This window comes from Hemitrygon akajei, chromosome 1, assembly GCF_048418815.1.
Source record: "Hemitrygon akajei chromosome 1, sHemAka1.3, whole genome shotgun sequence".
NCBI classification, from domain to species: Eukaryota; Metazoa; Chordata; class Chondrichthyes; order Myliobatiformes; family Dasyatidae; genus Hemitrygon; species Hemitrygon akajei.
The window spans coordinates 51,490,451-51,502,842 of record NC_133124.1 but is presented as its reverse complement, the minus strand read 5'-3'; the positions used below and the strand labels follow the sequence as shown (position 1 = coordinate 51,502,842).

The following is a 12,392-nucleotide window of genomic DNA, read 5'->3' as shown; positions in this document are numbered from 1 at the left end:
TTCTGTCAAATGCCAAAAAACTTGTGAACATGATTTGCTCTCATTTTCTTTCTGAATTCTATTTTTTTAATGATTTGAAATAGCAGAGATAAAATTGCAATTATAATTAATGTAGAAAATGACAGATGCCTGATATAGCAATTAAATAAACCTGCAAACTATTCTGTAAATAGAATCAATCACTTAACTTTTATTTCAAGATTCAAGATTGTTTAATATCATTTCCAGTACACAACTGTAAAGGAGAACAAAATAATTGTTAATCTGGATACAATGCAGCACAAAAAATATAAGAAAGAACACAATAATAATAAAAGCACGATAGGTATAAATACATATATAATTTATACACATAGATTGTATGTCCATAAAATGATGTGAGGCACACAAGTGTATATACCAGGGTTTCTCAACCGGGTTTCTGTGAGAGATCGCTAGGTGGTCTGGGAGAGATCATTATTAAAATAAACATTATTTTTTGAACTTTGTGCAATGCTCAATGCTAGCACTTGCAGTGGTCATCAGTGACCAAGCAGCCCTGTTAGCAGTCTTAACCCAGTATGGCAGCGCGCAGTATGACCGTGTTTATTTATTTGAGTCCATTCTCAGTTTTTGATGCGAGATAGGAAAGGATAATGATAATTGATGAATGCTGTAGTGCACAGAGGGGAGGCTGGTAGGCTGTTGAGGAGCATGAAGTGCTTCTCTGAGCATTAAATGGATTCTCCCAATTTAGGCCGTGACATCAGCCTCTCGCTGCCGAATTCCCTCTCCCAACTTCCCCTTACGCACTGCCAACTGACTAATGGGAGCAAACAAGTGACCAGTGTAGTAGAAATGGAGGGAAATTTTCATTCTCCGGGTGTCTCATATTCAGTTCTGATAAGGTTAATGATGCAGATTTACAATCTTTTGAGTCATTTCACTGCACTAGTGCAACAATTAAAGTCCACCTCTGCAATGAAAGCTACTTATCAATGGGTTTTACATGGACTATTGAACCAAGTTGTGCTGTTCCATTGTGCCTGGTCTGTGGCAAACAGCGTACAAATGGTCCTGGCATGGATGCTACGTAGCCTCCTCTCTGATGGAAGTGGAACAGACAGTCCATGAGCAGAGTGGGTGGGATACTTTCAGATGTTAATGGCCCTTTTCTGACACCTTTTGATATATTCAGTTTTCTTTGATGGCAGGTAGGCTGATGCCGATGATGCATTGGGAGGATTTGACTACCCATTATAGAGCCTTCCTGTATGTCACATTGCAGTTTCCATACCATGCAGTGATACAGCTTGTTAGAATGCTCTCTATTGCACATCTGTAGAATGATGTGAGTGTAGCTTTCTCAGAACATAGAGGCATGGGTGAACATTCCTCACTATGTATAATGTGTTCAGGGGCCATGAGAGGTTGTGCGAGATGTGTTCTCCCAGAGTGTTGAAACTTCTTGCAGTTTCCACTGCTGATGTAAAGAGGGATGTGAGTGGTACAAGTTCTCGTGTAGGCGATAACCATCTCCTTTACCTTGCTGACATGAAGGAAAAGGTTATTTGCCTGGGACCAGGCCTCCAAGTTTTTCCAGCTGTTCTCTCATCACCATTGTTGTGATATCGGCACAGGTGTTTGGCCGTGCTGTCAATTAGTATATTAGTGGGCTCAGCACACAGCCCTAGGGGAGCAGCTGTGATGAAGATGTTGAGGAGGGGGAAGCGGCTGTGCATCCTGTCTATCTGAGGTCCAGTTTGGAAATCCAACACCCATTTGCACAGTGGTGTATTTAGACCAAGGAGTAGGTATTTGTGGGGCAATAGTGTTGAATGCCAAACTGAAACCCACAAACAGTATTCTGACATAAGTGTCCTTGTTTTCCAGGTATGTCAGGGCCAGGTGCATGACAGATGATATGGCATCTGTCATAGAGCATTTCTGTGTATCATTACCAACCATTCAAAGCACTTCATGATGATTGGCATCAATGCTAGTCATTTATATCTGGAGATGTAGAGTTCTTTGCTACAGGGATGATGATGGCTGATTTGAAGTACGTGGGAACAGCAGCCTGGATGAGTGAAGTGCTGAAAATACTCTTGAAGATGTTAGTGAGCTGGTGCACGCACGCCCTTGGGGCTGATTTATACTTGTGCATCGCATCTACGCCATAGGTACAGCGTACCCTACGCCTTAGGGTGATGTGCAGCTCCCCAAAAAAATAACTCGCGCATCACGGCAACGTAGACCGCAACAACTGTGATTGGTCCGCTTGGTAGCATCGCATTTCCTCCTATGCATTTCCGGTTGCTGCTTCTCCTCCATGTCTGTACACCGATGCGAAATAGATGAACCAAATCGTCAAATCTACCTGTCGACATGCGAAAATGTTTGAAATGCATTTCCTCGTCTGTGTTTCTCACAAAGAGACTCAACACAGTGGCATTGAAATCCCATCGTCAGTGAGCGTTTTTTGTGCACACCAACGCATGCTCGCTATGGCGTAGAGCCTACGCAGAAGTGAACATCAGGGCTATGGCGTAGTCCATACGCACAAGTTTAAATCAGCCTTTAGAATTCAGTCTGGGTTGTTGTTTAGCCTGGTCGCCTTATGGGGTTGATTGACTGCAGAGTCCTCGTCACATTTGCTGCTCTTACAGACAGTGGCTGAGCTTTTACCATAGAAATATCTCACAAAATTTGTACTAAATTAACTATGCTGTATAAGGGAATATTAGAATAAATGGAGATGTTTATTACTCTAATCTCTGAAGAAAGAAATTCTAGAGTTTAGGGTCTGGATAGCTGAAGGGGGATGGTAAAAAGATTAACAGTGAGAATTTGGGCAGTGAATAATTATCATATCTTGCCTTATTTCACATTCATAATCTGAAAATACACATACTGGTTCTATCGCCCCATCTATCGGGACTAAAATTGGCTATCTTAATAAACTAAGAACCTTCTTAGTGAGTTAGCATTATAAATTAGTCAGAAACTCAGTTCAGCATTCTGTCAGCAACACACTGCCACATACAAGTCCAAGAACAGTAACAGAGATTTCACACAATGATAAGGAGAGAAGATATTAGAGGGATAGAAGACCATAAGACACAGGAGTGAAATTAGACCATCTACCCATTGAGTCTGCTCCACCATTCAATTATGGCTGATCCTTTTTTTCCCCTCCTCCTCAACCCCAGTTCCCAGCCTTCTCCCCATAACCTTTGATGCTATGTCCAATCAAGAATCTATCAATCTCTGCCTTAAATACACCCAACGACTTGGCCTTCACACCTGCATATGGCAACAAATTCCGCAAATTCACCACCCAAATTCACCAAAAGAAATTTCTCTGCATCTCTGTTTTGAAAGGGTGCCCCTCTATCCTGAGGCTGTGCCCTCTTGTCCTTGACTCTCCCACCATGGAAAACATCTTTTCCACATCTACTCTGTCTAGATCTTTCAACATTTGAAAGGTCTCAATGAGATCCCCCATCCTTCTGCATTCCAGCGAGTACAAACCCCGAACCATCAAACATTCCTCTTAGAATAACTGTTACATTCCTGAAATCATCCTTGTGAACCTCCTTTGGACCCTCTCCAATGCTAGCACATCTTTTCTAAGATGAGGGGCCCAAAACTGTTCACAATACTCAAGGTGAGGCTTCACCAGTACCTTATAAAACCTCAGCATCACATCACTGCTCTTGTATTCTAGACCTCTTGAAATGAATGCTAACATGGCATTTGCCTTCCTCACCACCGACTCAACCTTTAGGGTGTTCTGCACAATAACTTCCAAGTCCCTTTGCATCTCATATTTTTGGATTTTCTTCCTATTTAGAAAATAGTCCACACATTTATTTCTACTTCCAAAGTGCATGACCATGCATTTTCCAACATTGTATTTAATTTACCACTTTCTTGCCCATTCTCCTAATCTGTCCAGGTTTTTCTGCATTCTGCTTGTTTCCTCAACACTACTTGCCCCTCCACCAACCTTTGTATCATCTGCAAACTTGGCACCAAAGCCATCTATTCCATCATCTAAATCATTTATATGCAGCATAAAAAGAAGTGGTCTCAACACCGACCCCTGCAGGGTTTGATATAGAAGTATTAGCAATGGAAAGATTTTAAAATGAGCATGTGAATCTTAAAATCAGCACATTACCTAACCAAGAGACTTCACAGGTCAGTAAGCACTGGAGTGAATGATGATTGAGACATGGTTTAAATGTGTAATGTGGGGGGTTGGCAGAGTAATATTTTGAAGGTCTGATTTAAAGATTACAAAACCATAGTTTTTGACTCTTGATGAGGTAGATATTGCTGAAGGGAATCTTTGTTAAGAAGGGAAAATGGACTTCTGTTTTATATGGACCAATACTTTTAATATAACCTTTTACAGCTAGTTTTACTGAATTTAGAAAAGACAATAACCGTCCTATTGAAAGTTTCAGTTTGTGACATCAGCTGAACAAGCATGTCAAGAAATTAAAGAAAATAAGCTATTTAATCAACAGGGGTTTTAACATGTAATTTGTGATATAATTTTAAAAACGTAACCACTTTTAGCACCTAGTGTGACAAGAACAGTGTAATGATTTCATTGTTACTGTTGATTTTGGGGTCCAGATTTTTCAGCAGATGAAAAGGATTGCTGTTGTTACTTTATGAAGCAGATGGATTTTTGTTTGGTTGCCATGCTTATCGTAACTAATTAATATGTACATCAATAAACAATAAAAATTCTGTATTTCATGGAAAGAATTTCAAAAGCAGAATTGAGCACCAAAATTGACAGCACTTTTAAAAAAGAAAGAGAATTCCTTGTTGATTTTTAAACTTTCCAATTAAATGTACTGTATTTTTGATTAGGCGAATAAAATGTGATAGAGGAGTTTAGTTCACTGACAAACCAAAGAATAAATATAACCTAATAAGTTAAGGAGTGCATCAGTTGTATTGAGCATTTTCATCATCATGTAAATTAACGAGCAATTCCCTCTGTTGCTATTTTGCCATATCTTTTCTTTCAACAATAAGTTATATTTAATTTAATTTTTAGAATGGTTCAAAGAGGCAGGGGATACTAGGAGCAGCACCAGGTCTACCTAACAATGTTAATGCTGCAACATAGGATGTCATGTACGCTAATTTGCGAAAACAGCATGCAGTATACAGAACTATGTCATCTCACTACTAATGGATCAGTTCAAACTCTGCAGTACCATTATATCATGATTGGTGGTGGACAATTAAACAGCTAATGGGAGGAGGAGGCACCAAGAATTTCTCATCCTTAATGATTCAGGCCCAGCATGTAAGTGCAATAGGCAAAGCTGAAGCATTTACAGTCACATTCAGCCAGAAGTGCCAAAGGGAAGATCCACCTTGGCTTCCTTCTCTGGTCATCACCATCATAGAAGTCAGCCTTCAGCCAATTTGATTCAGCCCATTCAATTGTTCAGCCATGGTCACAGTCTGATTGATAAATAAATAGATAGGTAGATAGATAATTGTGAACACCACCAGCAAGGCAGTATTTACAGCCCGTGGATACCTGCCTTTGAAAAGATGGTTGTAGACAGGTTCTTGAACTACTGCAGTCCTTTTGGTCAAGGTACACCCACACGGCTGTTAGATCAGAACTTCCAGGACTTTGACCCAACTATGATGATGAAGTAGTTGCAGTATCATTTCAGTCAGGAAGTTGTGTGATTCAGCGGGGTTTCCATGAGTCTGCCTTCCTAGCCTTTTTTTGGTGGTAAAGATCATGAATTTGGGAGACAATATCAAAATAGGTCAAGCAAATAACTGCAGTGCATTTTATAGATGCTATATATCACACCCACTCTGTTCCAGGGATGAATTTAACAAAGCTTTGGGTTAGTGGATGTGGATTGCTTTGCCCTTTTTGGTGTTGAGTGTTGGTGGATCTCCAGGATTTAACAGAAAAGCAGGTCAGAGTCTGTGTCTCTCCTCAAAATACCACAAAGTCTTTCCACTGTCTAAATGGCACAAGTAAAGAATCTGATGGAATTTACTATTCCATAGAATTAAAACTTCAGTGTTACTTCTTCCCCTGCTCATCGATGCCCACTTTGAGTTAAGCCAGCATCACTTGACATTTGATTTCATCTTAGCTTTCAACCAAACATGGACCAAAGAGCTGAATTCCAGAGTTGGCACGGTTTGACTATGTGTTGCATTAGTAGTGCTCTGGTTCTAAAGGGTAAATGTTGCAATGACTGAAGTATATCTCATTCAAAGAAAAAGGGTTATGGTTGTTGGAAATTAATCATTCTCACCCCAAGATATCATTACAAGAGTTCCTCAGGGCACCTAAGCCAAGCTATCTTTTAACTGCTTCATCCATGACCTTTCTTCATCATTAGGTTAGAGTAGAGATCTTTGCTGATGATTGCACAATGTCGAATTCAGTTTGTAATTTCTCAGAAAAGGAAATAATCCATGACTGTATATAGCAAGACTTAAACATCATTTATGTATTGTTTGACATGTTTCCACAACAAAAGTGTCATCTAATGACCCTCTTCAGCAAAAGAAATTCAAACCTTTGTCCTTGAGATTCAATGGCATTGGAATCTACCAACAAAATTTGACATTTTACCAAGTAAAACTAAAATTCTGGAAATACTTAGCAGGTCAGACTGCATCTGAATTGTAAACATAGACCCAGTAGTAATTGCGGCCCAAATTAGAACTGAAATTTTGACTCGTGTTTGGGAATTGCCAGCACCATTTAGAAGTGATCCATTTTATATTATGCAGTAGTTCCTTCATGGTACTTGAGGTTGCTTTTACATTCAATTAAAAAAATCTGGAAGAATTTTTTTTTTCCCCACAGAAGGAGGGGATGCATTCTTTTGAACAAAAACATATTTATGTTGATAAAATTCTTTAAAGAGGCTGAGCAGGCATTGGTGCCCTCAGCGATATTTTATTCTGAAACACCACAGAGAATGTCTCAGATTAATTTCTTATTTAATATAAACTATTAGAAATTTGAAGTTAATTATGACTTGAGCACATATGATTAATCACAATGGTAAGAAAATACAATGGGGAGGAAAAAAGTGTTTGTGGCTCAAAGTTCATCTTTTTATATTGATAGGCATTGAAGCAGCAACAAAAGAGAAGGATTGGTGTTTCTATGATGATGAACAAGGCCATTCCTTGTGTTGTACTGACACCTCTAAAAGTATCAGAAGAGCATTCAGAATCACCATCTGGTAAGTAGCAATACCGAATTGACTCAACACACACAAAATGCTGGAGGAACTCAGCAGGCCAGGCAGTATCTATGGACAAAAAGAGCAGTAAACCTTTTGGGCCAAGACCCTTCTGCATTTCTCCAAATTCTTCCAGCATTTTGTATATTTTCCCATAGATGCTGCCTGCCCTGCTGAGTTCGTCCAGCATTTTGTGTGTGTTGTTTGGATTTCCAGCATCTGCAGATTTTCTCTTGTTTATACTGAATTGACTCAGTGTTTCTTGACCTATTTATGGAAATCAGACGGCAAGTCATGACAGTTTAAAAATTCCAGTCTTGCTGATCTTTCAAATGGAGTAATAACAGAGATTATGCTTATTCACATCACAAGATTCCCTTCATATGATATTCTCAAACTGAGCAGGCTGGTCTGAAGGAGAACATATAAAATTATTATTGGAATAACAGAGAAGGACATTCAAAAGATTTTTAAGCATAATAATGCACTTTATGCAGAAGCACAAGGTGCCACATGCATTGTTTATGTATTCTGAACAATCTTTGTTTATATGCTTTTAAATATAAGCAATTAGCATGATTATTAGCAAATAAATGGTTACTGGAGTTTCTGGTTACAAAATTGTATGGTAATTTGCAGATAAAAATACTGCTCCGCAATTAACCCTTCTCTGGAAAAGATCTGTCAAATAAGAATGAAGTGACAATTTCAAAGCATCTTTTACCACTGGCCCTCCAAGCCAAGATGGAACAATATCATGGAACAATAGATGGAACAGCTATTTATTGAAGCTGATGAAACTGAACAATAGACCCTTTCAAAAAGTGGCATTCGCTCATATCCATGGAGATGACTGCTCAATATATCTAAAAGTATTTTTGCATATGTTTAAAGACTTTTGTGCTGTGTGATTGTATGAATACATTATGTATTCACAGAGTGCCTGATTGTTTAGCATTGCTGCCCTGTAGAAAATCTGTATTTAAGTTGCTGATTTGGCCCTGTGTGGAAAGTATATCTAATTCTGGACACCACACATTAGGAAGGATTTAAAGATGATGCAGAAGGCTGTTCTGGAATCAGTGATATATGGATAGTCTAGATAATTTGGGAGTGTTCATATAAACAAAATAGATAATGGGAATTTTTCGAGTGGTGATTAAGGAATCATACAACACAGAAAGAAACCATTCAAACCTTGAGGCTGTGCTGGACATTTCAAAGAGTTCACCAAGTAGTGGGATCCCTGCTCTTTTTCCAGTCCTACAGATTTATTTTTATTTTCAAGTTATTCTCGAATTCCATTTGGAAAGTTGTTATTGAATATGCTTCCATCACTTTATCACTCTGTACATTTCGGATTAAAACAACCTCCCTGATAAATATTTTTTCTTGACATGGTTTCTATTCCTCTAGCCAACTATCTTTTATCTGTATTTTGTAACTGTTATCTATTCCAGCACTAGAAATTATTTCTCCCAATTTATGCTATCATAGATCTTCATTATCTTGAATATTGCTTTAAAACATTTTTGTATTCTTATGTCTCTAAGGAGAACACACGCAGTTTCTTTTTCTCACCATGTAAGACTGAATTATTTTATTATTGTAAGTTGGAATAAATCTGCTTTCACTCAGAGCTCTTGATGTCTGTCCTGTAGGATAGTTTGCAGCATTAAGTACTTCTTTTGGGGCAAAATCAATATTTAGCAAAGCTATTTTGCTTTACTTGACAATGCCTCCATTTTCATCACCATATAAAAAAATAAACTAGTTTTACTGCTTTCTGAGTTTGTCCTTACTTTATCCTTTTACTGAAATCCCTTCAATGTTACACTCAATGGTTATTGTTGCCTCTCCTTACTTTTTCTCTGCCAAAATTAATTAAGTTATACTTGTTTGTGCCAAATTTCATCTCTCATATATCCAGACATTTCAAGCGTTTTCTATGTCCTACTTAAAATTAGTACCTTGCACAATGTGAACTAAATTTCTTAATTGTGTGCCATTGCGAATTTTGAAAGAATGTACTATATGTCTATAAGCAGGTCTTTAATCTGTGTCAGGAAAAGCAAAGGTCCCAATACCAAATCATAACAACCATCACTATGTACTTCCTTCTATTGTGCAAACAACCATTCATCCTGCTCTCTGTTTTCTTTCAATAAAGAATAGTGTAATGTATGCAGGTCTGCAGATCTTACCCAGCATATAAGGAGCACTTTAAGAATGCTACTGTTTATGCTGTATTCTTAACTCCTAAGAAAGTAGAAGGTAATAGTCTGATTCCTGTCTTTGCGCAATAGTAACACTTTAATGTATATGTCTTCTGGTACCAAGATTGTTTTATACAGATGGTGTATAATCCACGAGGGGCATGGACAACTGACTAATGATTTTATAAATTTGAATTTGGGAAACATGCTCCATGTATACATTAGATGGGGAGCAAAATTAATAAGTAATTGCTTTGGGAAAATTTACAAAATGTTGTATGAAAGTAAAGGCGACATTGCAGTGCAAGTAATATTTCAGTTCTTCCAAATCTGAACAAAGTTTTGAGTATTAGTCTTCCCTTCATTTGAAAGAGATAATAAAAAGACAAAGAGTATCGAAGTCAGTGTGGGGTAAATGGCAGATGGTATAGCATCATATTTTGTGAAGGCCACGCTGGCTACTGTAAGGAGTTACCACCTTTGAATAGTCTCCAAGTAAAATTATTCTGGGGTTAATCACAGATTTATTTTGTATAGCTGCAACTTGCTTTGCATACAAAATGACAATGTACATTTCAAGGAAAAAGGTCAAATTTGAAAGTAGCTTCAGTAATCCCATGTCCTTGGCTCCTTGAAAGATAGAACCCTTGAGATCTCTACATTTCCTTACTCTATACATGAGGAAGGCATTCATGCAGGTGCTGTCCTGCTCTTGTGTCATGTTTCCTTTCACACTCATTGCCCATCAACCTACACAGTCTGCAGTGATAGCTTTGGAATTTTTTTAAGAGATGAAATAAGAACACCGTATAGTGACTTAATAGTGCTTGACTGAAATCATTAAGAAGTTATCATGTTGAGGTCCATAGTGACTGTGATTACTGCAGATGGAGCTGTGTTTTCATTGTGGCTACCTGCAAGCAGATTGCAGCAATAAGCTCAAGCAACAGGTGCCTTTACATTTGCAGCTTAGAAAACATACCTTCTCTGACTATTCACAGATTCGTGTACTAAGACATAATAATGCAAACAGATTGTTAGTAGTACTAACAATACCTGGCTTACCAGTTTTGGTTTAATACTTGCATCTACTTTTATGTTCTCATCTTGTAATGACAACATTAACACCTGCATTGGAAATACATTTAATTTATTTCATTTCATTAACTTTACCCTAACTGGCCATTTGCCACAGGACTTTGCAGCCTGTAATAAAATCCTTGTTAATAAAAGCATTATTTTTCCTTGATATTCAGTTTCCACTTATTCTTATCCTGCACTTGCATATATAGTATATTCACAGTTTGATTTCATGTGTCCCAAAAGCAAAAGGTTGCTGAAGAATAAATTTAAAATAATGAGTAAAACAAAATTATCTCCAAAAATTATTTTGTGTATGCTATTTAATTAAACCAAGTAGATTGCGATGATCTAAAATTCTATGCCTGAAAGAGTAGTGGATTAAAATTCAAAAGTAATATTCAGAAGGGAATTAAGTATTTGAGCAGGAAAGACTTGTAGAGCAAAAGGGAAATGGGAAGTAAATAAATCTGCTCTTTTACTGGACTTCTCTTTGCCATGTTTCTCTGAAAAATGATAGGTAATAAAACAGTAATACAATTTAAGACAAAGCACGTGGTAAAAGTGTGCTCATGGAAGCAGTTACTTCATAACTTTGGGCCCAACATGGCTGCACCTGAGTTGACATCACCTGATGGGAGACCTTGAAACATGCAAGCCTCCACACAATGTCAATGTTTTTATCAATCATTGATAAAGATTATTTCTGTGATGAGCCAGCACCTACATCATTATTGCATCATGTAGCTGCTGGATGTTAGAAAGAGAATAATATTAATTTTAATCCTCATTGGTATACCCATTCCCATATTCAAAACAATTGCAAACCCTGCACACTTACAAGAACATTATCATTAGGAGCTTCCTTCATCCCATTCAAAATGGAATTTAAAAGGAAGATATGAAATAAGAGTTCAAAAAACTGTTCATTAAGTATTTATTTTAATATTGTCGTGTGCCCCATAGAATGAAAAGAAAGATATATAAGAGGAGTCCAATACATTAAAGGAACATAGCCAAACTTTTCCTTGTGGAAGATTTTCTGATTTCACTCACCGTGTTAATTGATAGGCACAAACTAGTCAGGCTTGTGTAGTCTTAATGTAATTCATTTAAACAAATTATCATCTTTTCCCAGGTGCCAAAGTAAACACAAAATTTTTAATTACAGCATAAGCATTTTTGATTTATCTCTTATATTTCTATACAGTTTATTTCATGGATGGGGTTGCTGCTACAATGGAGAAAAATTTCATAAATGCTGTTAATGTAATTTGTGGTACTATGAATATTGAATGTTGCACTGTTGCTCTTCAGCCAAGATCCTGTCATATCTCATGATTCATTTCATCATAATCATAAAGAAGGTTTTGAGATCGATTTAAATCTTTAGGGATGGGTGATATTGCTTCAAGACTATAATTTTACATCTACAAATGTTTGTTGAAGAATATAGTAACTAGTATAATAGCAATCAGAGCAAGTGAAGTTGTGCATTCAAATGCCTGAACTGAACAATGACTGCAGGGGCAAACACAGAAAAGTAAATTTGATAACCTTTGAAGGGAGATGTTAAGTAGATGCATGATATACACATACACTTAGTAGCTACATCATTAGGTACACCTGTACACCTGCTCATTAATGCAAATATCTAATCAGCCAATCATGTCAGCAACTCCGTGCATAAAAGCTTGCAAACATAGTCAAAAGGTTCATTTGTTGTTCAAACTAAATATCAGAATGGGAAATAAATGTGAACCAAGTGATTTGGATGGTTGGTGCCAAATGGGGTGATTTGAGCATCAGATTGCTAGTCTCCTAAGATTTTCATGCACAGGGATTC

General features: G+C 37.5%; 1 protein-coding gene across 1 annotated transcript in view; it reads left to right on the top strand.

The window, feature by feature from the left end:
* Positions 1–12,392, top strand: part of LOC140726563 (putative Polycomb group protein ASXL3) — a 218,287-nt gene that overhangs the window by 70,619 nt on the left and 135,276 nt on the right. Inside the window, exon 4 of the mRNA XM_073043118.1 lies at positions 7,133–7,250. Within this exon, the coding sequence (XP_072899219.1) occupies positions 7,133–7,250 (118 nt within the window). The remainder of the gene's footprint in view (positions 1–7,132; positions 7,251–12,392) is intronic.